This window comes from Vipera ursinii (genome assembly GCF_947247035.1).
Source record: "Vipera ursinii genome assembly, chromosome: 3".
Lineage (NCBI taxonomy): Eukaryota > Metazoa > Chordata > Lepidosauria > Squamata > Viperidae > Vipera > Vipera ursinii.
Window position 1 is genome coordinate 105,428,942 of NC_139516.1, and position 27,679 is coordinate 105,456,620.

At 44.0% G+C, this 27,679-nt stretch overlaps 1 protein-coding gene and 1 long non-coding RNA gene across 2 annotated transcripts in view; one reads left to right on the top strand and one right to left on the bottom strand.

Annotated features, from left to right (window-relative positions):
• The window catches only part of NIBAN1 (niban apoptosis regulator 1), a 149,023-nt gene that overhangs the window by 64,450 nt on the left and 56,894 nt on the right, over window positions 1-27,679 (top strand). Inside the window, exons 4-5 of the mRNA XM_083359070.1 lie at window positions 15,117-15,231; window positions 17,651-17,818. Of these exons, the coding sequence (XP_083215196.1) occupies window positions 15,117-15,231; window positions 17,651-17,818 (283 nt within the window). The remainder of the gene's footprint in view (window positions 1-15,116; window positions 15,232-17,650; window positions 17,819-27,679) is intronic.
• Window positions 1-27,679, bottom strand: part of LOC310638236 — a 71,928-nt gene that overhangs the window by 18,599 nt on the left and 25,650 nt on the right. The gene's annotated exons all lie outside the window — the stretch shown is intronic.

The window sequence follows — 27,679 nt, forward strand, 5'->3', positions numbered from 1 at the left end:
TATAGAGAGCTCAGGGCGTGGTCTCCCTGTGCCTCCTCCCGAGGAGTCCCACAGCCTTTCTTTGTTTGTTCCTGCTCGACTGCCTCCTGCGTCGGGCGTCCTTGAACAGGGCCAGCTGTGGGTCATCTTCCTCCGCACTCTCGGGCTCACGCAGCTGAGAAGAGGTCCCCGGCTGAGGGCTCTGCAAAGCCTCCAAACCATCATCAGCCGGTTCGTTTCCCTCCTCCCCCTCATCTGAGTCATCCGATACATCGGAGCCGGCTGTCGGACCCACAGGCTGGCCCTGAGTCACAACACTGGCGTCAGCTTGGATTACAAAGGGCTCCCCTGGGCATGGATGCTTTTAGGACTGGTTCAGCAGCAAATAGTCTTTTCAAATTCTCAAAAGCTTTTTGACAGCTCATCATCCAAGCAAGTGGTTGGCTCAGTTGCAGCTTCCCTCCTCCTTTGCCTGTTTTGAGTAGTTCTGCAAGGGGTAGGGCAATCTCGGCAAAGGAGGGGATGAATTGGCGATAAAAGTTAGCAAAACCTAAAAAAACTGTGAAGCCATTCAATTATAGTTCTCACTTTGGCTGGGTCCATTTCTATGCCCTCATTGGAAATTCTGTAGCCAAGATAATCTAATCGGGTCTGGTGAAATTCACATTTCAACAATTTGGCATATAGCTTGGCTTTCAATAGTTTCTTTAATACTTCTCTCACTAGCTTTATATGATCAGTCATATTTGTGCTGTATAACAAGATGTCATCAAGATACACCAGAACTCCCTTGTATAAGTGATCATGTAGGACCTCATTAATCAGCTGCATAAATACAAATGGGGCCCCCTGTAGTCCGAATGGCATGACTTTGAATTGGTAGCTTCCCAAGGGACAATTAAAGGCAGTTTTCCACTCATCTCCCTCTTTTATTCTCACCAAGTATTATGCCTTTCAGGTCCAATTTTGTGAAAATACTTCCCTTAGCTAGGTGGATTAACAAGTCTTTCAGGAGGGGGAGGGGGTATTTGTTCTCCACACTCACCGCGTTCAGCCCTTTATAGTCCACGCAGAGATGAAGTGACCCATCTTTTTTTTCTTTGAACAACACAGGGACTCCCACAGTAGACTTGGCTCGTTCAATGAACCCCCTCGCTAGGTTTTTATCTATGTATCATTGCATCTCCTCCATTTCAAGGGGGGACATGGCATACATTCTCGGTCATGGGAGTTTGGCTCCCGGCAGCAGTTTGATGGAACAATCATTGGGTATGTGAGGGGGCAGGGTGTTGCATTCTTTCTCACTAAATGCCCCCACCAGGTCCCGGTGTTCACTGGGGATGGTTGGTTTGCCTGGCGGCATTGAGGTAGCCATGTGTGCTTGTTCAGTTGGTGGCCTAAATTGTCCTGCCACATCTGTTGAATCAGTGGGAGGCCCTATAGGTAGTTTCACAATTCTCATTCCTTTCTCCCACTAGATAAACGGCTTTCATTTGTCCAACCAGGCTAATCCTAGGATCATAGCCTCCGTCATTTTTGGGGTCACCAGGAAGTGAATAAACTCCCAGTGCTCACCTATTTCTAGGCATAGGGGCTCCGTTAATTGCGTGACTAAAGTCCCTCCCATCAGGGAGCCATCGGCTTGCTCGAACCTCATAGGTTTGGAGAGCAATTTTGCTCATATGCCCAGTTTCATGGCAAATGGCAAGATAATGATGCAACGGGAGCATCCAGAATCAACTAGCACCTTTAAATCTACCTCCTTACCCGATTTAGGGATTATGAGCTTGGCAGGTAGTGAGAAAGGTGGGATGTGTCAGCTCACCATTGGGTCATTCTCTCTTTTGTCATCACTGTCGAAAGAGGGTAGAACGGGGGGTGGATCCAGCCTGAGTCCCGGCATCCTTCCGTGTGGGGGATGTGACCTGGGCAACAGGTTCCTGCATGATCCGGGTGGATTTCTCTTTCGTTAGCCACTGTGCAGGTTTCTTTCTCACTGCTGGTCCTGGTCCTCTCTGAGATTGGGGGTAGGGGACTGGGCAATTCGCTGCTTGATGTCCTGCTGTCCGCATCGGAAACACTTAATTGACAGGCCTGCAGGTGACCTGGGTCTTTCAGCCATTACAGTAGTTGGAGGTTTTTGTGGGGGTGATTGCCATTCGGGTTGTTCTGGCCTTGGCTCGGCTTCAGGTGGGAGAGGCTTCTTATAGTGGGTGAGCTGAAGATCTAATCTTACTGCTGCCCAGTACCATTCTTGCAGCTGGTCAGGTACAGCTCAGTATATGCAGAAAGGTGGTCATCCAACCCTTCCTTGAAATGATGAATTATGGATTGTTCAGGCCATCTCTCTATCCAACCGGCTATCTTGCGAAACTCTTGCACATACTCCAAGGCAGGCCGGCCAGCTTGTTTTATCTTGTGGATTTCTTCTTCTGCTTTGAGGGCAATAGATGGGTCCTCAAATCTTTCTTTCAGCCCTAGGATGAAGAGGTGAGGGGTCCTCCAATTCAGGGGCTTGCTCATTATATAAATTGTTTAACCATTCAGATGTTTCTCCCTCTAGCTGGACGCAGTCACATCGACCATAGCACCTGGATCCGGGAAGAGATAGGCCCAGTGATTCAAATGAGGACGTACTTAGTTGAGGAAAAAAAATCAGTTTCTCTGGGTCCCTATTGAAGGTTGCTCTGAAAGGTGGGGCCATCTTCGGTTGCTGGGGCCCCCACTGTGGCTGTTGTACCCCTAGTTGCTGCTGACCTCATCCTGGTTGTTGATTCAGTGGCTGTCAAAGCCCCCACTGCAGCTGTTGAACCCCCAGTTGCTGGTGACCCCATTGGTGCTGCTGTATGCCCAGGGGTTACACGTTCAGGCCCTACTGCTGCCCCCCTTGCTGTGGTTGTCTGAGGGGAGGCTGCTGAGTCTCCCTCATTTGCGGACCCCTCAGCGGTTGCTGTACATTCAGGGGCGGCAACCAATCTCCTTGCTGTGGTCATCCTCCCACCAGCTTCTGATCTCCAGGCTTCTGCACCACCCCAAGCTGTTGCAAGGCCTCTATTAGATGTGGTAAGCTCAGAGGTTGTTGGCCTTCCACTTGCAGGAGTTCTCAAACCTCCCATTGCTGCAGAGGCCCCAGGTTGGGGCTATCTCTGTGGGTCTGGAGGGCCTGGCAGGGGACTCCTGGGGCTGGAGGGCTGTCTGGTCTGCAGACAGGATTTTCCACTCACCCAAATTCTCAGTGGCAGGCAATCTGGTAGCTCTCCACCATTCTGCTTTTGAAGTCTGTGAGGGTGGCAAGGCAATCTCGAGGCAACTGGAGTCTCTGCTGGAGTGGTTCCAGCCTGATGACCAGATAAGGTCTCCTAACTGCTTGGGTTCTCCCAGCAACTGGGAGTCCTGCACAAACTCATCTTCCCACAACATGCTGTCTGTTACTTCCTCCTCTGAGGTGTCAGTAGCTGCCAGGTCACCGTCTTCAAGCAGTTTCTCTTTTCCTATGATGAAGATTTTTCCTTGAATTTTTGCCAGCTTGTCTCAAGGCTAAAGACAGTGGCTGGGACTCAGGATCCCCAGGTTGTTTGAAAGAAAATTGATTTTGGCATGATATCATAGTTCCAACTAATGAGACACTTCAAAGAACATTCCGGCATTGTTTATTCTAAAAAGTCTATAATAATTAGAACGAAATATCGACACTCAAAGATGGATGCCAAAATCTCAATTCTCCTCCCCTGAACACATTGTACCAAACAAAATTCCCTCCCTTAATTTAAATGTCATAAATCACATTCTCCAATTAGTTTAACATGCAAAGCTTCTCTTCCGTTCTATTTTGCGCCATTCCTTATCTTATTAAAAAAACAACCGGGGTAGCATTCTCCTCCCCCCCCAGCTTCATTTTTCAAAAGCAAAACAGTTTAAAGGGAAAGGCTGACTTATATTGTCAAGGCAAAAACGTCCAATGTTTGCAGCATTGACATCCACATGAGCATTGACCACCTCATAGCGTACGCTTCCTTTTCCCACACAGCCCAGCATTGTACCATCTCAGTGAGATTCCTGGAAGTGTACATGCATGGTTGCAGTACCCCTTCATCGTTTTCTTGTAATACTACAGCCCCCCACCACCCTATCACTTGCATCTGCCTGTATTATGAAAGGTTTATCCGGGTCTGGATGCCTCAGTACGTGTTTGGTGGAAAAGTGTCTCTTTAACTTCTCAAATGCCGCTTGGCATTCCATTGTCCATTTCAGTGGCTGGCTGGGTTTTACTGTGTTTCCCCACCTCATTTTTAACAAGTTCATAAGGGGCAGGGCTATTTGGGCGAATGAAGGGTTGAACTGGCGGTAAAAGTTTGCAAAACCCAGGAAACTTTGCAATTGCTTCCTTGTGCATGGTGGTGCCCATTCTAACACTACCCTGACTTTCTCAGGGTCCATTTCAATGCCCTGTGGGGATTTGCAATAACCCAGGTAGTCTATTTTTTCCTGGTGGAATTCGCATTTTGATAGTTTGGCATATAGGTGGGCAACTCGCAGTTTCTTTAAAACTGCTCTGACTAGGTTGACATGCTCCTCTTTGGACTCAGTGAAGATAAGGATATCATCCAAATAAACAAGGACCCCCTTGAATAGGTGCTCCCTTAGCACCTTGTTGATTAATTGCATTAAATACTGTGGTGGTCACTTGCAGTCCAAACGGCAAAACTTTGAATTGGTAGCATCCCATTGGGCAATTAAATGCGGTTTTCCATTCCTCCCCTTCCTTATTCCTAATGTGGTAGTATGCTTCCCTTAGGTCTAGTTTGATAATTCTCCCTTTCAATAGGTAGGATAACATGTCCTTCATGAGGGGTAGGGGATACAAGTTGGTTTCATTGATTGCATTCAAGGCACAGTAATCCATGCCCAAGCGCAAAGTGCCGTTCTTCTTCTCTCTAAAGAGGACCGGGGTGGCTACTTCGGGCTTGGCAGGTTCTATAAATCCCCTTTCTAGTTTTTTGTTTATGAATCTTTCCATCTCCTCCTTCTCTTTAGGGCTCATGGAGTATAGTCTGGGCTTCAGGAGTTTTGCCCTGGGTTTCATTTCTATGCAACAGTCCATGGGTCAGTGAGGAGGGAGCTCATATGCCCGCTCCTCGCTGAAAATTTCAGAAAGGTCTCGGTATTCCTCTGGTATTTTGGGTAACCCCTTTTCCTCTCCCACTGATGCTTTCTCCACTCTTGGGCTTGGTAGGGCTCCTTGCAGTGTTGAGTTCACATGACCCCCTTTCGGGAATTTGAGCTCTGCCGTCCTCCAAACTACCCAGTGGTTCCATTTCTTTAGCCACGCCAGCCCTAGGATCACTGGGCATTCCATGCCTGGGGTTAGTACAAACGTTATGTCTTCCTCGTAGTCCCCCAGAGATAGGTGGATTGGTAAAGTGGCTAGTTTAGCTGGCACCCCCCATGCTATGGACCAATCAAACTGGCCAAATGAGATTGGCTGTTTCAGCCTCCTCACAGGGATGCCCAAGTTCCTGAATAGCATCAGGCTAATGAGGCAGCAGGTGCAGCCAGAGTCTATTAGGGCTTTACTTTGACAGCTTCAGGCATGGAGGGGGCTAATATAGTTACTGTGTTGAGGATGGGCGAGATGGGTCTACTTACCAGGGGTTCTCCCTCCGAGTTGTCATCCCAGGAATCTGCTGCCCCTGCAGTATAGGCCGGAGTTCTCTGCCCACGCTTGGCAGAGGGTGGGGACTCTACAGCCTCTGTTGCCTTCATGGCAGGTTCTTGTGGCTTGGCTGGGGACTTCCCTGACTTCCCTGCTGGTGATCGATCTGGGCTGTGTTGAGGGGATTTCTAGTGGCACTCTGTAGCACAATGCCCCTCCCGCATTTGAAACAGCCTGTTGACTTATTGGCCATGGCCAGTGGTTTTGCTAGTTTGTGTGACAGTGCAAGGGGTGAGTGGCCGCACGGTTTCCCTTGATGATGCCTCTTCAGTAGGTCGATCTCTGCTTCCTCCGCCAAGATATACCGTTCGTCTAGTCCACAGGTCTGCAACCCGCGGCTCCGGAGCCGCATGCGGCTCTTTCAGCCGTTTCCTGCGGCTCCCAGTCCTCTGCCATGTTCAGTCCAAAAAAAAAAAAGTGGGACTAAAAAAGTTCAACCAATCAATTCAAATATGCAGGGTAGGTGCATATCTCGCCTTGGCTCCACTCTTCAGTCAAACCCTGTTCTGCGCATGAGCGCATGTACCCGCATGCACACACATTTTTGGTGGCTCCCAGTTTTTCCTTTTGTGAGGGAACTGGTTCCGAGTGGCTCTTTCATTGTTTCAGGTTGCTGACCCCTGGTCTAGTCAATGTGGGTCCCCTCAGGGCAGGCAAGCATTGTACAAGTCGTAGTTTAGGCCATCTTTGAAGTGGCTAAGGAGGATGTCTTTCAGCCAGTTCAGCTTACTGGCAATGGCCCAGAATTCTTGTGTATATTTGGCTACCAGGAGTCTGCCTTGCTTCACTGTTTTGATCTTCTCATGGGCTTTCTGGTCAGCCAGGGGGCCCTCAAATTGTCTTCTCAGTGAGGACATGAAGTGGTTGAAGTTGTGGAGCTCTGGGGCATTGGAATCATGCAGATTCACCATCCAATCTGTGGCCGCCCCGTCCAGAGCAGATTGCACAATACGGATACAGACTTCATCGCTGGGGATGTCTCGTCAATATTCTTCTATGTAGCTAAGAACTTGGGTCTTTCTTTCCTACACCCATCGATCACCGAGGTTTGTGGCTGCATGTTCCCACCACTTCTTCTTCCAAGGAGGACGTCTCGGATCCCAACAGCTGGCATGGTGCTGGCCGGAGGGAGGGCTCCCCCTTCGCAGCGGGTTCTTCCTTCCCTGCCTCATTGTCCGACATTGTAGTTTTTGCAAAGTCCCCCAGTAAGGGTCTTCCTTCCATATTGGCTATTACCGCAGATCCTGTCTAATGTCAGGACCCACTTCAATCCCACATCTTAAGAAAGCAAAACTCTTGGAAGCAATTTCTTCCAACAGGAACGTTTATTAAGAGTAGTTGATAGCAGGCATAATAGGCAGGATCTGAGATTTCCCATGCAGAACAATAGGTTAAGGTATCCCCAAGCAAGACCTCACCCCATAGTCCATCCAGCCAGTGTGGGATGACCAATCCCCAGGTGTTAGGTCCATTGTGGGAAAAGGGGAGATAACATCGGCCCGTCTCCAGATCACACAGTGATGGTTGACGGCTCTTCACACCTTCCTCTGGGATCACAGAAACAAAGCAGGCACAAAGGTTGCATTCTTTATTCCTTCCCTTGGTCTAGCTGACAGTTTAGGGAGATAGGTTCGGAGAGAGATATAGCACAGGGCAGCAAGATGTTACATTGTAGCAGGTAGAGGAAGCAGAGGTAACAAACCCTCAGGCACATCCCCCCTCTCCCTTGGGAGTATGGCAGAACCCAGGGAAAGGTGATATTTGCTTTTAGGTTAGAGGGGATAGATAGAAATGAAATAGGAATGGGTTCTGAGATGTCATCAGAGCCTCAGGCTCGGTGATAAAACCAAGCTTTCAATGGTTTACAAAAACGTCAGTACAGTTAGGGAAAGTCTGATCTGTGTGGGGAATGATGTTCCAGAGGACAGGGGCACAACAAAAAAGACTCTCTTCAGATGAACTTCCTGATGGGACAGGAGCATTCATCTCCTGTCAGATGTATAATCCAGGGAGAGACAGTCCTATATAAGTAACCCAGTTCCAAACCATGAGATCCAGCACCTTGCATTGAACCTGGAAGCATATTGGTAACCATTGCACCTTGTAGAGCAGATAGGATGCATATGCTGTATGACAGACACCCATGACTGCCTGTATCACTGCATTGTGCACCAGCTGAAGCTTCTGAACACTCTTCAAGGGCAGTTCCATATAGAAGTATGTTGCAGAAACCCAGTTAGGACACCAATGACGTGACAAGGTTAGCATGTTGAAGAATGGAGATTGGTTTGTGGGCTAAAGAGTGGGACGATGGGGGGAGAGAGAACAATAGAAATTTCATTTAGTGAGAATTGGAAGATATAATCTAGTAATTCACTTTTCCTAGAGAGACTATGGAGAAAATCAGCCTCATTTATTTATTTATTTTTTAATTGAAAAGTTTTACAATACATTTTTTAAAAAGATAAACTCCCTCCCTCCCACTCCCCTCCCCCTTACCCTCCCTTACCCTCCCCTCCCCCCCACCTCCCAGAACTGAATACAGGGTATAAACTTTACAAACTTAAGCTAAAATATGCTAACAAGTTAAAAAAAAAACATTAAATTCTATCGCACTTTAACTCCCCTTAAACATAACTAAATTACTAACAAATAATGAATAACTAATAATACATTATATAAAACTAATACTTATTCAAATGCTAAATGAAACTTTTTAGTCCCATATTTATTCTGAATATATTCGATCCATCTTCTCCATTCCACAATGTATCTCTGTTGTGATTGTTCTTTGAAATATGCTGAAATCTTTGCCATTTCCGCCAGGTTTGAAACTTTCAAAGTCCACTCTTCTATAGTCGGCAGTTCCTCCTTCTTCCAATATTGCGCTACTAAAAGTCTTGCTGCCGTAATTAAATTCAACATCAATTTAGTATCTATGACAGTACAATCTGTAATGATACCCAACAGAAATAACTGTGGAGAAAACCTTATCTTTTTCTTAAATATCTTCTGCATGTTCCACCAAATTTTAATCCAAAAAGCTTTGATTTTTTTACAAGTCCACCATATATGATAATACGTTGCATCCTCACAACCACACCTCCAACATTTAGGCTGGCAGTTTGGATACATACTTGCTAATTTTTTACGGTCTAAATGCCATCTATAAAACATTTTATAAAAATTCTCTCTTAATTTTTGAGCCTGTGTGAATTTTACATTTCTGACCCAAATCTTTTCCCAAGTATCCATTGTTATAACCTCCTGAAAGTTCTGGACCCACTTTATCATACAATCTTTAACAAGTTCCGTTTCTGAGTCAATTTCTAGCAATGCATTATATATCCTTCTTATATGTGCTTGGCCTTGATCTCTAATTTGTTTTACCAAATTTCCATCAGTTATCGAGATACCAACTTTCTGATCTTCTTTCCATCTTGCTTGTAACTGCCCATACTGGAACCAAGTTTGTACAATCTTTTCTTCTTTTAAAATATTATATGGCTTTAATTGCCATATATTCCTTTCTATCCTTAAAATTTCTTTATATGTAATCACATCATGTTTAAATCCCACATTTATATTTTCTATTGCATGTTTAGGTATTGCCCAAATTGGTATTTTATAATTTAACTTATGTCAATATTTTTTCCATACTCGCAACAGAGCATACCTTAATATATGTATCTTAAAAACATTATCCACCTTCTTATCATTCAATAAATATGCATGCCAACCAAATAACAAATCATAACCCTCAATATTCAATAATCTCCCTTGTGTTAAATTAAACCAATCACTAATTGATGATAAAGCAGCAGCCTCATAATATAATTTAAAATTGGGCATTTTAAGACCACCTCTTTCACGTATGTCTTGCATTATCTTAAATTTAACTCTTGGTCTTTTCCCTGCCCAAACAAATTTATTAATACCTTTCTGCCATTTCTCCAAATTTGAGTCTTTTTTAAGTATGCGGTGGCTCAGTGGGTTAGGACGCTGAGCTTGTCGATCCCAAGGTCGGCAGTTTGGCAGGTCGAATCCCGAGTGCCGTGTAACAGAGTGAGTGCCTGTTACTCGTCCCAGCTTCTGCCAACCTAGCAGTTCGAAAGCACATAAAAATGCAAGTAGAAAAATAGGGACCACTGCGGTGGGAAGGTAACAGCGTTCCATGTGCCTCTGGCGTCTAGTCATGCCGGCCACATGACCACGGAGACGTCCTCGGACAAGCGCTGGCTCTTCGGCTTTGAAACGGAGATGAGCACTAGCCCCTAGAGTTGGAAACGACTAGCACGCATGTGCGGGGAAACCTTTACCTTTACCTTATCATTTGAAACAAAAATAGAAATTTTGGCAAAACATTCATTTTTACTGCTGCAATTCTTCCCAATAAAGATAATTGTAATTTTTTCCAACTATCTAGCTCTTTTTGTATTTTTGACCATAATTATTCATAATTATTTTTGTATAATTTTACATTTGAAGCCGAAAGATATACTCCCAAATATTTAATCTTTTTAACTATTTCAAATCCCGTTAACTCTTCTAAAACAATCTTTTGTTCTATAGTCATATTTTTAGACAATATTTTAGTTTTTTTGTGTGATTATCTTAAATCCAGAAACTTTTCCATATGACGTTAGTATCTCCATCAATTCTACAACTGAGTAAGTCGGTTGACTTACTGTAATAACCAAGTCATCCGCAAACGCTCTCAATCTCTAATCTTGATCTCTTATTTCAATGCCCTTAATTTTATTTGAGTCTTGTATTTTAATCAATAATATTTCCAATGTTAAAACAAACAGCAAAGGTGACAACAGACACCCCTGTCTTGTACCCTTTGCAATATTACATGTTTCTGTCAAACTACCATTAACTATTATTTGAGCTGTTTGCTTCTGATATATTGCCCTAATAGGTTGTAAAAAATTATCCCCAAACTCCATTTTCTCCAGTACCTTAAATAAAAATTGCCAGTCCAATTGATCAAAGGCTTTTTCAGCATCCAAAAAGATGAGCACTGCAGGAACCTGATTATTTCTTTCCAAAAATTCCAGTAAATCTACGATATGTCTCACATTATTCTTCATTTGTCTACCACTTATAAATCCAGTTTGGTCACTAGGAATCATTTGCTGCATTACCTTCATTAATCTATTTGCTAAAATTTTTGCAAATATCTTATAATCAGTGTTTAAAAGCGATATTGGCCTATAGTTTTTGGCTTGGGTAATATCTTGATCTTCCTTCGGAGTCAACGATATAAAGGCTGTTTTCCACGATGGAGGCACTTCTCCTCCCAATTGAATTGTTCTAAATTGTTTTTTCATCATTTATCAATTGATTCATCCCTTCCCTTTGCTCTTGTGTAAGAACAGGGATATTAACCTCTCATAAATATCTATCTATATCTACATCTTGAATCTTGTCCCTGATGTACAACTTAGAATAAAACTCAACAAAAGCCTTTTTAATAAGATTCTGCTGAAACACCTCTTTACCCTTGTAATCTATTCTATCTATATTACGTGACCTTTGTTTCTTCCTTAACAAGTAAGCTAACCACCTGCCCGGCTTATTAGCATTACAAAAAGTATTGTGTTTAACATACCGTAAATTGGTTGCCACTTGATCTGCCATCAACATATCAAACTGAGCTCTTAATAAAGTAATTACCTCTTTAATCTTCCTATCAGATGGATTCAAAATTAAAGCCTTCTCTTTCCTCTTAATTTCCTCCTCTAATTCTTTTCTCTTATGTTCCAATTTACATCTATGCTTATTGTTCAAATATATTAACACTCCTCTCATATAAGCTTTGCTTGCATCCCAAACCATTTCAATAGAGGTACCCTTGTTCATATTAAAAAAATCTTTCATCTGTTTTTTACACTCTTCCACATTTTCTTGATATCTAAACAGATTTTCATTCAGTCTCCAAGACCGCCTGTCTCCATTCTCTTTTTCTAGTTCCAACCATACTGGACTATGATCTGATATAGTTCTTGGACATATCTTAACGATCTTAATCCTAGAAAAAAATCATTAGTAATTAATACAAAATCAATCCTGGAAAAAGATTGATGTCTATCAGAAAAAAAAGTAAAATCTTTTTCTTGCAAGTTTGTTTCGCTCCAAACATCTCTCAGTTCCAGATCATCTTTCATCTCAAAAAAAGATTTAGGCAATCTAGCATGACTTGGTATACTTCTAAAAAAACATTTTTTGGCCTTTTGTACATCCAAAACACCATTTCAATCTCCCATCAAGATACACAATTTATAATCCCATTGGGTTATCTTGCTATGTAATAGTTTATAAAATTCTCCTTGCTGTTGATTAGCAGCGTATAATCCAACCAAAAGTATTTTCTTGCCTTCTATTAATAGTTCAATTATAAAATATCTTCCTTGTTTATCTATTTCAATTAGATTAGCTGTTAAATTGTTCTTAACGTAAATAACTACTCCATTTTTCTTGTCTGGAGCAGACGCAATAAACTGTGTACCCAGTCTAAAATTTATCAAATATTTTTGATCAGCTGCTCGAATATGCATTTCCTGTAGACAAATAACATCATTTCTAAATTGTTTTAAATACTGAAATACTTTCTTTCTCTTGTGCGGGGAATTTAATCCATTAACATTCCAAGTTAGAAACTTTGTCGTCATCTTTTGCGACCTGAAGCTTTCAGAGCGCCTCTTGCAGAATCACCTGCACTCTCTTCGGTTTCGCTCCTCCCACTGCTTCACTGTAAGTAGGTTTTTGAGATATGATTGTAGCTTTCTGTTGTTCTTGTTCTTGTCTCATTCGTCTAACTGCAGCCCGTGTCATTCTTTGTTCTCTAACCTCTTCTGTTGGCACCTGGGACTGATCCACTTCTGTGATTTGCTGGGATTCTTTATCCTTCTGCAAAGTAGCTCCTTCAGCTCCTTGTATACTCTCCACTTGCGACTGACGCTCTCCTTCACCGTTCCTTCCTTTAAGTTCTGAAGATGGCGGAGAACCTGCCTTCAAAATATTAGAATAAAAATCTCGTGCCTGCAAAACTGTATTAAGACGATATCTCGTGCTTGCATACATCACCGCCATGCCTGCTGGAATCTCCCATCTAAACTGAAGCTGCCATTTCTTTAATTCATCTGCCAGAAAAGCAAATTCTTTTCTTTTCCTTAAAATTCTTGGAGGAATCTCTTTCAAAATTAAAACTTCTTGCTCAGCAACTGTAAATCTATTGTTATAAAAGGCTTGAATAACCACATTTCTAATTGCTCTCTTTGTAAAATAAACCACCACATCTCTAGGTAACTTTCTTTGTCTTGCAATCCAAGAGTTAACACGAAATATTTTGTCTATATCCCCCATGATATCTTCTGCTTGGCGCTCCAAAACTGGTTCAAGGGCTTGTGCCACTAATTCTTTCAAATCTTCCTTAGGGTCTTCTTTCAATCCTCTAATCCTCACAGCAAACTCCATATCTCTATATTGTATCATAACTACATCATCATCAATCTTCTCCATCACATTTTCAGCATCCAACCTTTTAGCATCTAATCTCATATTATTTTGACTAAGCTCTTCCATGCAATCATCCAGACGCTCAATACAAACTGCAAGCCCTTGGAATGCAGCCAAAATGTCTGCTCTTATTTCAGTATTCTTCTCCTCAATAAGTTCAGCTATTTGCTGGGATTGTATTTTTAAAGCATCTTGTAAAGCATCTTGTAAATCTTTTATTGTTAATGCGGGTGCGGGTGCCACAGGAGGAGGCATCAAAGCCTGTAATGAAGAATGCTGAACTGGCGAAGCACCAGCACTTCTAGGAAATTTAGTTGGTTTAGAAGCCATCTTAACACCCAGTTAATTTCTATTGCGCACTTTCACTTTCCACACTGCTTGCAACTTTTTCTCTCAAAGTAATCAGAGTTAAAGTTCAAATACTTGCTATTACAGTATTCTCCTGCACAGCTCTGCCTGCATCCAGGTAATCCAAAATTAATTATTGATAGCAGGGATGGTTGCAGCATCCTGCTCTGCTCCAAAGCCTTGGAACAGAGGAGTGCCGGAGTCCGGAGCAAATTCAGGCTTCGGGGGGGCTCACACCCTTCAACCACCAAAATTTGATCTCTGGTGGTCTAGGGGAGCTGTACCCCTACCTAAACGCTCGCCCCCCTCTTCTCCCAAGGAGAGGGTTTCTGAGCCACCAAACAGCTGATTGTTGCTGTTTTTAGCGGCTCTACGGAAAATAACGGGGCTGACGGCCAGAACGGCCGCCATCGACGGAGCGTTGCCACCCGGAAGTCCAATCAGCCTCATTTATTGATAGTGTCTTCTTACAACTGATAATACTAAACAAAAATACCTTTACACATGGGAAATCCTTGCACAACCTGATGAGTCCTATTTCCACTTTTCAAAGCATTAAGCAGAGTTGCATTCTGGCCCGATTATTGCTTAGCTTTTAAATTAAAGGCAACTGATCAGAAGGTCTTACAATATTGTATCAGAGATGCCCTCCATCATCACTTACTTTTAAGGAAAAAAATCTATACCATACCCAAAAAAAGTTAATTCTATTACTTGATTTCATATTTAATGTATAATAAATGTTATACATACTACTTGTCTAATTTATTTTATTTTACAGATATTATTATATTAATATTTAATAAATGATCCTATCTCCCAGTAGGATCCTAGAATCCTATTGGAAGAGAAAATGCAGTTTAAAAAAAGTTAGATAAATGGAAATTTTAAGTGAGGCTGGGGTAAATTCAAGGTGCTGGTGATGACCTATAAAGCCCTAAATGGCTTGGGTCCGGGATATCTGAGGGAACACCTCCTGCCAGCATCAAACTCCCTTCGTCCAGTGCGCTCGCACAGGGAGGGTCTTCTCAGGGTGCCGCCGGTAAAAGATTGCCGGTGGATAACACCCAGGGGGAGGGCCTTCTCTGTGGGTACGCCTGCCCTCTGGAACCAGCTGCCTGTGGAGCTTAGGACCGCCCCTGAGCTTTGTTCATTCTGCCGGGACCTGAAGACCTGGCTCTTTGAGCTCTCCGGCCCAGGCTGAGAATTTTTAACTGAGGTTTTTAGTTAAGGGATAATGTAATCTTTTTTTAATTGTTTTTTTTAACTTTTGTATTTTGTACTGTTTGATTTTAAATACCCTGTAAACTGCCCTGAGTCCTTCGGGAAAGGGCGGTATATAAATTTAATAAAATTAAAATTAAATTAAAAATTAAATGAGCTATGTGGTTACTTAAAGCATTTATTTACCTCCTATTCTGGATTTTGAAATTTAAGTGTTGTTCACATTCTCTCATTCATTTTTAGGAGCCACTTCTTAAGTCAAAGGTGCTTTTTGTGTTTTGTTTTGTTTTTTAAAAAGAAAATCTTTACTACTGTTTCTTAATTCTAGGCATTCCAGAAAGGAGTAAGCTCAAAGACTTGCATTTTCCCTGTTGGAGGCAAAGTGCTAATTACAGGAGAAGAATATAACTCACTATCTGATAAACATTTCCCAGAACCTAATGGTAAAGTATAGCCCATTCCCTTTTATTTTTTATACTACTTAGCATTTTAATTGGTGCTCTCTTTCAAGTGTTGCATTGTCTTTATAAAAGGTTACACACATGGTTTAAAGGCATGCATTTAATAAGCTTGCCTACCTTACACAATAAAGTGCTATCCTATGATTGTCTTGAAATGTAATATAGTTTGAGTCATGTTGTTGTTGTTGTTGTTAGCTGCGAAGTCGTGTCCGACCCATCGCGACCCTATGGACAATGTTCCTCCAGGCCTTCCTGTCCTCTACCATCTTCTGGAGTCCATTTAAGCTCACGCCTACAGCTTCAGTGACTCCATCCAGCCACCTCATTCTCTGTCGTCCCCTTCTTCTATTGCCCTCGATCTTTCCCAGCATTAGGCTCTTCTCCAGTGAGTCCTTCCTTCTCATTAGGTGGCCAAAGTATTTGAGTTTTAGCTTCAGGATCTGGCCTTCTAAAGAGCAGTCAGGGTTTATCTCCTCTAGGACTGACCGGTTTGATCGCCTTGCAGTCCAAGGGACTCGCAGGAGTCTTCTCCAGCACCATAGTTCAAAGGCCTCAATTCTTTGGCGCTCAGCCTTTCTTATGGTCCAACTTTCACCGCCATAAATTGCAACTGGGAAGACCATAGCCTTGTCTATACGCACTTTTGTTGACAGGGTGATGTCTCTGCTTTTTAGTGTGCTGTCTAGATTGCCATGGCTTTCCTCCCCAGGAGCAAGCGTCTTTTAATTTCTTGGCTACAGTCCCCATCTGCAGTGATCTTGGAGCCCAGGAAAATAAAATCTGTCACTACCTCCATTTCTTCCCCATCTATTTGCCAGGAATTGAGAGGGCCAGATGCCATGATCTTGGTTTTCTTAATGTTAAGTTTCAACCCAAGTTTTGCACTCTCCTTCTTCACCCGCAACAAGAGGCTCTTTAGTTCTTCTTCACTTTCTGCCATTAGAGTGGTATCATCTGCGTATCTTAGGTTGTTGATATTTCTTCCGGCAATCTTAATTCCAACTTTTGCTTCATCTAGCCCTGCCTTTCTCATGATGTGCTCTGCATATAAGTTAAATAGGCAGGGTGACAGTATACAGCCTTGCCGGACTCCTTTCCCAATTTTGAACCAATCAGTGGTTCCGTGTCCAGTTCTCACTGTTGCTTCTTGACCCGCATATAGGTTTCTCAAGAGACAAATAAGATGGTCTGGTACTCCCATCTCTTTAAGAACTTGCCACAGTTTGTTATGATCCACACAATCAAAGGCTTTAGCATAGTCAATGAAGCAGAAGTAGATGTTTTTCTGGAACTCCCTAGCTTTCTCCATGATCCAGCGTATGTTGGCAATTTGATCTCTAGTTCCTCTGCCTCTTCGAAATCCTGCCTGTACTTCTGGTAGTTCTCGATCCACATACTGCTGAAGTCTAGCTTGTAGGATTTTAAGCATGACTTTACTAGCATGAGAAATGAGTGCAATGGTGCGATAGTTTGAACATTCTTTGGCACTGCCTTTCTTTGGAATTGGAATGTAAACTGATCTTTTCCAATCCTGTGGCCACTGTTGAGTTTTCCAAATTTGCTGGCAAATTGAGTGTAGCACTTTTACTGCACTGTCTTTTAAGATTTTGAATAGCTCAGCTGGAATACTGTCACCTCCACTAGCTTTGTTGTTGCTCAGCTTTTCTAAGGCCCACTTCACTTCACATTCTAGGATGTCTGGCTCGAGGTCAGTGACCAACTCATTGTGATTATCTGGGACATTAAGCTCATTCTTGTATAGTTCTTCTGTGTAATTTTGCCACCTCTTCTTAATCTCTTCTGCCTCTGTTAGGTCCCTGCCATTTTGGTCCTTTATCATGCCCATTTTTGCATTAAACGTTCCCTTCATCTCTCCAATTTTCTTGAAAAGATCTCTGGTCCTCCCTATTCTATTGTTTTCTTCTATTTCTTTGCACTGTTCATTTGTTTGAGTCATATCAGACTCAAAACCCAGAGCAACAATGGAAGCTTAATAGAAGCAAAGAGAGTAAGAGACAGAGACATAATCAAATAAACACTAATATTCAAGAAAACAGGCACTGATGCACAATTCTGATGCCAGAGAGAAATTACTCAGATTAGGGATGGTATGTATGTATATATTTATTAAATTTATATAACTGCCCATCTGATGCACATAACTTATACATTCTGAATCTGGGGAATTGTGAATCCATACTTGAGGAATCTGCTCACTGAATTCTCAAATAGGCTGATGCTACAACCTGGGTGGAGTCTAGAACACCTAGAGTTGCAATGAAAACTAAGCATTAGTGGCACAAATGTTAAGGCAAGATTACCTGTCTACTGTGAATTTGTCTATAATTACATGTAAACCTGATGAAATGACTAAAAACATAAACGTATGCATATATTTAAGGTTCCAGTGAAAAGGAGAATATCCAGGCCTTTGTTGTCCCTACAAAGGAATTTCCAGTCTACCTGTGGCAGCCGTTCCTTAGACATAGTTATTACTGTTTTCCGGATTCAGAAGCTCAGAAGCAATTCAGCACCATGCTGAATGATTGCATCAGGCACTTAAACCATGGTGAGTATAGCAGACATAATCTGATAACTTTGCTATTGTTCTGCTTTTTAGGAAAAGATCCATTTGACCATTGGTTGCTAACTAATCCATGTAGCAAAATGAAAATCTTATCTTTTGCATTATCCCAATAAGTAATTACATGCTTAGAGTTTACCCAACACCTTTTAAATGAGAGATATGGCTTCGTGTTTATACATGCTTATCTCTTTAAGGATCAGCTAGTGGGTGATGGGTGGAGAAACCAACTGTGTTAACAGCAGCAAAGTCATCCTCTATATTGTGAAGAGAACTTGGCTGGTAATTCAGTCAGACATGGATAAGGCAAAACCTGGGTTGGCAATCCTATTATTTATTTTCTTACCCTGTCATTTTGTCTAGCCGTACAGGAAAGAGAGTTGTAGATTTGCTACCGAGAGTGTAGTTTGCAGTTTCAAAAGTTCAATCTGACAAAGTGAAATAACACTGATTTTGTTAACATTAGAGAAAGTGCTTTCTCATTTCTTACTTATTGGTTCTTCAGAGCACAAGATTTGCCTGAAAGAGGTGATACTGGAGAAACATGTAGGGGATACAGTTTGCACTGTGCAAATCACATTGCTTTGTCATTCTGATGAGACCTGCAGATGCTGTGGCTGCCTCTCAACATAATATTGAAATGTAAAGGTAAAGGTTCCCCCGCACAAGCGTGCTAGTCGTTTCCGACTCTAGGGGCCGGTGCTCATCTCCGTTTCAAAGCCGAAGAGCCAGCGCTTGTCCGAGGACGTCTCTGTGGTCATGTGGCCGGCATGACTAGCACGGAATGTTGTTACCTTCCCACTGTAGTGGTCCCTATTTTTCCACTTGCATTTTTACGTGCTTTCGAACTGCTAGGTGGGCAGAAGCTGGGACGAGTAACAGGCGCTCACTCTGTTACGCGGCACTCGGGATTTGATCCACCAAACTGCCGACCTTCTGATCGACAAGCTCAGTGTCCTAACCCACTGAGCCACCACGTCCCTATTGAATAGTCTTATTCAGAAAGCCTGATATGCTTTTAATTTCCTAAACTACATACAGATATATATCACAAAAGAGCAGAAAGGAAAAAAATCAACTATTGTCCTTTAACAATTTTCATATGCACTTGAAATTTGCATAACAATTATATATTAAGACACCCCCCCCCCAAAAAAAAACCTGCTGGACTTGCTGACTCAGAGAACAGAGAAATTAGCTATCTCTCTCCAAAATGTCTGAACTGGCATGTTCTCTAACCTTTCTACTCTTAAGAACGTTTTTCCCCCCAATCTTCTGCAAGAGGATTTGCAGAATAATGTGCATTAACTGATTTGTACATTTCTCCCATTTTGCTATGTAAGAAAACAGGGAGCAAGTTGAAATGGCTAAACTCAAACTTTATCAGGCAAAAGGAAAATGTGTGTTTAGCTGTTTCAACTTCTTCTTTTTTTGGCTTGCAGAAGCCTGCTATTTTGTACAAGCAAATGGGGAATAAGAGGTGGCAAATAGCTGAACACTGTTCTTTCTGGGATTTTTTAAAAACTAACTGGAAAACTCAGACTGGAGCATAAAACTGGGATCTTAGTGTGTGTTTTGTTATCAACATATGGCAAAAGGCCAACACACTCAAGTTTCAGCATTAAGATGATTTCATACTAAGATTTCATATGTATTTTGAAATATCTATCAAATATTGACTGTTTTTTCAAAACTTCACAATTCTAGTGGAATTGGTGGAAAGAACTGGTCATGTAAGAAGTAACCCTCACTTCATAGTCAGTGCCACAATGTAAATGGCCATGACAGGCCAAAACATGCTTTTAAAACCCTGAGGACTGAAATTCAGGAGTGGTAACCAGAATATTTTCCTTTACCACTTTTATCTTCCTTTTTCATGAATGAGGCCCATTCCTTCCAAGCTATAGTTCTGTAAGCAGAACTGTGAATATACAGTGTATTTGGCACTGAAAGGTTAAGGAAGATTAAGTCCAAGCCTACATGTGGTGCTACAAATCCCACAGGAGGAACACATGAGCTGATATTTTGCAAATCATTTAATCTGTAACTGTCAGGGAACATGTTTGGTAAAGCAGTCAGCTGAAGTCAATTTCCTGTAAAGCATTCTTAAAGGGAAAGTTTTTCCATTTCATAGTTTATAATCTTCTTATTCATTTCTCAAAACCTTGGTAATAAAATCATCTGTATGTAGTCTAATACCTTTTGTTTTGTCCTGGGAAAGTAATTGAAGGGCTCAGTTTTTCCTGGCACTTTGTGAATCTTCTGTGACTCTAAATCTTCAGTAATACTTTAGTTTGCTCAAAAGGCAGAACTGTTTCCAGACCTGCAATCCTCTTGGTAGTTTCTGTTTTTAATTGAATTTCAAACCATCACTTTGGAGGACAATAGGGTACTTGCAAAATGAACAAAAGCAGTGTTTCCAATTTTTGAACAGTTTTGGATTTCTTTCCTGAAATGTTTGTTCCTTCTCTTCCTCCTCTTACTTCTTCTTGTCAGAAGGGTGGAACTACTACGTATACTCTGGAAAGTTCTCCCACTTATTAAGCATTTGGATTAATTGATTTAAATATTTTCTCGGCTAGATGCTTCTAGGTTTTTTTTGTTTTGCTTTTTATGTTGCACAAACTGACATTTCATCATGCCTAATCATGTGATCTTGTTTTGAGGAAGGAAGTTCATTGCAATATATTTTAACTGAATGTTAGTATGGAATTTAGCAACAAGATGGCCGTGTCTTGACTGATGTCCTCATCTGATATGTCACCTGTTCAATTACCTCAGGATGGCTACTTAATAAATAAATAAATTAATGATGTGGATCTTGGCAGACAAGGCCAAGAGATACAGCCAGGGGAAAAGGTAGTTGAGCCTGCAGCAGAAATGTGGGCAGGGCAAGGAACTTAGAAGATACCCTCCCTAGTTTTGTGGGCTGTAAAGGAGCTTGGGGAAGTGACAGAGAATTGTATTTCAGTTTTGCAAAATTCTGTTAATGTAATTTTGCAATAAAGCAGAATTAGTTCATATGGTTGTATTTCCTGTCTAGTGAACCTAGTAAGGCTGATATGTTTAGCTTATAGTTTAAAAGCTAAACAGTCATTGGTAGCAAGTATAGACACACTGCAACTAACATCTCCAGCCCTCCTGTTGCAGTTTATGTTCCCTTGAGAGACATTGTAATTTTATATGCCAGTCTGATAATTCTAAGCAAGTTAAATTTGATATGATTTGATAAGAACAAATTCAGAATTTGTTAAGGCTGTGGGAAATAATTAGGCTGAAGGTTGGCTCTTGTTTTGCTCAAAACATTCCTATCATAACTCAGTCACGTTGTGTATAAACATTGCAGTGTTTCTGAAAGTGAAAGGTGAAAAAGACCTTCACAATAGCAGGTTTCCTTCCCAGGATTTCCTCCCAGACCTACTTCTTATTAATATGTTGGCTGAACTGTTTGAAATTGTAACCAGAATCTAGCAATGCCAAGGATATGTGATATTATTTTCCCAGAAAAATGATGGGTTTATATAGTGTGGTAATGATTGGTCAAAGGGACACGGTGGCTCAGTGGGTTAGGACGCTGAGCTTGTCGATCAGAAGGTCGGCAGTTAGGCGGGTCGAATCCCGAGTGCCGCGTAACAGAGTGAGCGCCTGTTACTCGTCCCAGCTTCTGCCAACCTAGCAGTTCGAAAGCACGTAAAAATGCAAGTAGAAAAATAGGGACCACTACGGTGGGAAGGTAACAGCGTTCCGTGCGCCTTTGGCGTCTAGTCATGCCGGCCACATGACCAAGGAGACGTCCTCGGACAAGCGCTGGCTCTTCGGCTATGAAACGGAGATGAGCACCGGCCCCTAGAGTCGGAAACGACTAGCACGCATGTGCGGGGGAACCTTTACCTTTACCTTAATGATTGGTCATATCTGGAATCAATGGACTTCAAATGTCATAATGCGAAAATGCAGGTTCAGCGTGGCATCTATATCTGGAATGTAGATTATTGTTCTTCAACAGAGTACGGTTGCACATAAGAAAAAAATTAAGATCTCCAAAGTCAGATCCCCAAATAAGATCTCAATTTTTGGTTACTTTTGTCCACTTACATGAATGGAGGAACAAAGTGAGAATAAACAGATCATGTGCAGTAGCATATTCACAATAGATCAGGTTGGAATATGAATCCTTATATTATGTGCAAAAGTGAACATAATGAACACCTAGATGGGCATACAAATTTAATAATAAGAATGGCTAATATCAATTGAAATTTCCAGCACCCATGGCTTAAATTCTTCATGCATACTTCCTATCTTCAAAAAAATACAGATAGTCCTCGATTTACAATAGTTTGTTTAGTGACCATTCAGGGTTACAATTAATGACATTGAAAAATGTGATTTATGATTGTTTTTCACACTTATGACAGTTGCAGCATCCCCATGGTCATCTTATCAAGATTCAGACATTTGGCAACTGATTCATATTCCCTGGGTCATGTGATCCCCTTTTGTGACCTTTTGACCAGCAAAGTCAATTGGGAAGCCAGTTTCACTTAACAACTGTGGCAAGAAAGGCCATAAAATGGGGCAAAATTCACTTAACCTATGTTTCACTTAGCAACAGAAATTTTGGGCTCAAATGTGGTTGTAAGTTGAGGACTATACCAGTATTAGAAGCATATACATAAGTTCATTTATTCCATATGCAAAAGAAGTAGATTTTGTGTGTTGTGTGAATATGCATTATTTTAGCATGGAGTTTCTGTTTACTTGATGAATTCAATTGACTTTGGTTCGATTAATTCTTCCAAATGCTACAGTATGTGATACTATACAACATACTGTAGTGTATGCCTTTAAAGCATACACGGAAATGTCAGCACAGCAGGGGGATGGACAGCTCCAGGCTATAACCGCTTTGGCGGGAAAGCCTGAATAGAGTGAGTCGTTGACAACCCCAGGGCATGGTCAGCTCTGGCGGGAAGCCAGGGTTCAAATCCATTGGCCACCTGCACTGGCGGGAAACCCAGGTTTAAATCTATTGGTCACCATTCACCTGGCAGGTATAAAGAGACGCCAGGTAACCCCTTTGCCCCAGCTTCATTTCTGACTCAATACTGTAAAGTAATACTACCCAGCTCAAGTGTCCGTCTCTCCGTACAACCACGCGACTTTGCACTGGCGACGAGGATGGGATCCTGTACCGGACAACGCTAGCCGCGGACAGAATCCAATCGGCAGCCCCGGACCAAGACGCAGGATGACCGAGACGGCGGAATGGCACAACTGGGTCAGTATCCCCTTTTCAATAGCAATCACCCAGAGGAGTGGGAAGCCTTCGTGGGGCAGCTCGAGTGCTACCTACGGGCAAACGGGGTGAAAGATGACCGGCAGAGAGCGGCGGTGCTACTCTGCAGCTGCGGCACGGAAACGTACCAGCTGGCGGTCGGTCTCTGTGCACCCGACGACATCCACTCCGTTGGGTACAACGGGTTGCTGGCAAAGCTGACCGAGCACTTCAAGCCCGAGACGTCCGAGATTGCCTGGCGGTATCGTTTCGAGAAGTGGGACCAGTGGCCGGGTGAGTCTGCCAAGCAATACATGGTCGCCCTGAGGCAGGCAGCTCGCCTCTGTAATTTTGAGAATTTAGAGATCCGGCTGCGGGATCGGATCGTCTGCGGGTTGAGGGACAGGAAGCTGCGCCAGAAAATTTTTGCAAAGCAGAAACTGACCCTGAGGGATGTCCAAGAGGAATTCCTAGCCTGGGACGCGGCCGAGGAGTCCGACGCGAGGGAAGGCGGATCCGTCCACCAGTTGAGCGGTTGCGGCAACGTGGACGGGGAAGAGTTGGAAGTGGACGCCATCCACCAACAGCGACCCGTCAACTCCAACCGAGACAACGTGAGGGAGCCGAGACCACCCGCGGCGGACGCAAGATGCCTGGAGTGCAGGTGCGGAGCGAACGGCCCCCGGTCTACCCAACTCCACGGCTACAGCGCGAATCGGCCCTGGTCTACCCAGCATTGCGGTTGCGGCCCCCGGTCTACCCAGCACAGCGGCTGCGGACAACCCCAGTCTACCCAGTGTTCCGGCTGCGGCACGAACAGCTCCCGGTCTACCTGTTGCGCCAGCTGCGGAGGACAGCATCCCCGGTCTACCTGCCGTTTCAAGTTGGCCAAGTGTCGGGCATGCGGGAAAACCGAGCACATCGCGGCGGTCTGCAGGAGCAAACAGCGGGATAGCCTGCACGAGGTGGAGGCAGAGTTCCAGTTCGCTACAGGTACCAGGGAGTGGTTGCTGGAGCAGACGGTCAGCCACACGGCAGGACGGCCGAACGTTTATCTAACAGGGGCCCCTGCGGCGTTAAACCCAAAAATAAAATTGAGGGTGAAGCTGCAAGTGGTCCCCTGCACGATGGAGCTGGACTCAGGGTCAGCTGTGTCCATCATCTCCGCCAGAACGTTTAAGGAGATTTGGAAGCGGAGCGGCCAACAGGTTCCCTGGAGGCCATCCAGACTGACCCTCTCTGACTTCCAAAATTCACCCATTAACCTTCGGGGGGAGGCGTTGGTGAGGGTTCAGTACAAAGGGTTTGAGGGCAAATTAAGTGTACTGGTCATCGAAGGCCAGCAGACCAGCCTCGTGGGGTTAGGGTGGTTCAACATGCTGGGCATTGGAATCACGGGGATTCACCAGACGCGGAGCTGCCTTTCCCTTGACGCTGTCTGCAAGGATTTTGCGGACGTGTTCGACGGGTAGCTGGGAAGGTACACAGGTCCCCCAATCTCATTTAGGTTAGACCCCCAGGTGCAACCCATAAGAATGAAGACTAGGAGGGTCCTGTTCGCGCTAAAACACAAGATAGAGCGGGAATTGGATAAGCTGGCAGACCAGGGGGTGCTTACGCCAGTCGATGGAGCGGAATGGGAAACCCCCATCGTAATGCCGCTCAAGGCAAACGGCGAAATTAGAATTTGCGCCGAATATAAGGGGACAATCAACCGGGCTCTGAGCGCTCATTCATACCCGGTTCCTATGGTAAACAGCATTCTGGCATCCCTGCAAGGCGGGTCGGTGTTCGCTAAACTGGATCTTGCCCAAGCTTATCAGCAGCTGCCAGTAGACCCAGGGGCTGCTAGAGCACAAACAATCATCACACACAAAGGGGCGTTCCGGGTAGACCGGTTGCAGTTCGGGATCAGCGTGGCTCCTGGAATATTCCAGGAGGTGATGGAAAGGACCCTCAAGGGAATACCAGGGGTTTGCCCTTATTTCGATGACGTCCTGATCGCAGCCAACTCCGAGGACGTACTGGCAGCCCAATTGAAGGCAGTACTTGAGAGGTTCAGGGGTGCAGGGTTGAAGCTCAAAAGGGAGAAATGCAAGATTGGGGTAACTGAGACAGAGTTCCTGGGGTTCAGGATTGATGCTCAAGGCATCCACCCATCTGCATCCAAAGTCAGGGCAATCAAAGAAGCCCCTACTCCCCAAAACAAGTCTGAGTTGCAGGCATTCCTGGGCCTCCTCGATTTTTATTACGCATTCCTGCCACACAAGGCTACAATTGCAGAACCCCTACACAGGTTGCTTGACAAGCAAGCATCCTGGGACTGGACTGACAAACACGCTAACGCATTCAAAACACTGAGGAACCTGTTAGCAGGCAATGCCACAGTCACCCACTTCAGGGAGGACCAGCCAATCTGCCTTGCTTGCGATGCATCCCCTTATGGGATTGGGGCAGTTCTCAGCCATTTAAGGGAGGATGGAACTCAGGCCCCCATCGCCTACCACTCCAGGACCCTGTCAGCTGCAGAGCGGAACTATGCCCAGATAGACAAGGAGGCACTGGCAGTGGTTGCAGGGGTAAAGAAATTTCATGACTACCTTTATGGTAGGGAATTTCTAATTTATACAGACCATAAGCCATTATTGGGGTTATTTACAACAGAGAAGCATACACCACAGATCCTGTCACCCCGGATGTTACGCTGGTCCATATTCCTGTCTGCATACTCATGCAAACTGGTACACAGGCCGGGCAAAGAGATGGGGCACGCCGATGGCCTCAGCAGACTTCCCCTAAGGGACACTGAGCCGGACCCAGCACCGGCTGTCCAAATACTAGCAATACAGGAACTGCCAGAATGCCCCCTGAACGCAAGGGACATAGCCACAGAGACCCCCAAGGACAAGGTTCTGAGCAGGGTACAATCATGGGTGAGCAGTGGGTGGCAGGACAAATCACCAGGGCAAGAGTTCATTGCTTACTTCTCCAGAAGGCATGAACTGTCCACACACAAGGGATGTCTCTTGTGGGGAAGTAGAGTAATCATCCCCACAAGGCTCAGAGAAAGAGTCCTCCAGTTATTACACGAGGGCCACCCAGGAATAGTAAGGATGAAGGACTTGGCAAGGAGCTACCTGTGGTGGCCAGGGTTGGACAAGGAGATAGAAGAACTAGTAGCGGGATGTTACACATGCCAGAGGACACGGCCAGAACAACCACATGCACCAGTTCACAAGTGGGAGGAAACACACTCACCATGGTGTCAAGGGTGCACATAGACTATGCAGGCCCATTCCAAGGATACACATTTCTGGTAGCAGTAGACAGCCATTCTAAATGGCTGGAGGTGGTACCTGTAGGCAACATGACCTCAGCAGGAACCATTCAAGCATTGAGGGGAATGTTTGCTACACATGGTCTGCCTGATGTGATCGTGTCAGATAATGGAACACAATTTACCTCCTCGGATTTCCAGGTGTTCCTGAGGACCTTGGGGATTAGACACGCCACTTCAGCTCCCTTCCACCCTGCCAGTAATGGATTGGCAGAACAATTCATGCGGACAACAAAGGATGCCCTCAAGCGCATAGTACAGGGTAATTGGAAGCAAAGACTGGCCACATTCTTCCTACACCAACATGCAACACCCTGCACCACCACAGGCAAAAGCCCAGCAGAACTCAGATGGGGCAGACGCCTCATAACAACACTGGACAGGCTTCACCCAGACAGGGTAGCAGCAGACGCCGAGACCCCCAACATCAAAACAAGTTTCAACACAGGAGACCCCATCTGGGCAAGGAATTACAGCACAGGTCACCCATGGGTTCCAGGGGAGATATTAGAGCAGACAGGACCCCTTTCCTACAGAGTAAGGGTGGAGGGGGGACTCCTTTGGAAAAGGCACCTGGATCAGCTGAGGAAAAGGGCTCCTGAGAGGGTTGTTGAGGACACACTGGGGACTGAGGAGGAAGAGCCAACACAAACACAAACACCCAGGAGGGCCACCAGAGGGGCACAGTGGCAACCCCACCCCAGAAAGTAGACTGACAGCGAAGCCAGGCAAACAATAGAACCCAGCAGAACACAAAACCCGGGCACCGCAACACACACACACACACACCACAACCCACAACAACAATCACAACAAGGAAGAGAGTCTAGTCACAGCACCACACCACCAGGAGAACCAGTCCCAAGAAGATCAAGCAGGCAGCACAAGGCTCCAAGCTACCTTGCGGACTATGTGCGTTTTTTTTATTGAAAAGTTTTATCATACATTTTATCTTTAACAGTCCCCCCTACCCCTCCCCTATCCCTCCCTCCTTACCCCTCCCCCCCTCCCCACCCCCCCCCGACTTCCCAGAGCTAAGTACAAGGTATAAAAAACAAAACAAAAAATCATAAACAACCATATGCTAATAACCGTAAACTCTAAAATCTATCGGTCTCTAGCTCATATAGGATAACTACAAACACTATTAATATAGAATATATATATAAAAAAACAGAAAAAAAGAAAGGAAGACTTATTCAAATGCTACATGAAACTTCTTAGTCCCATA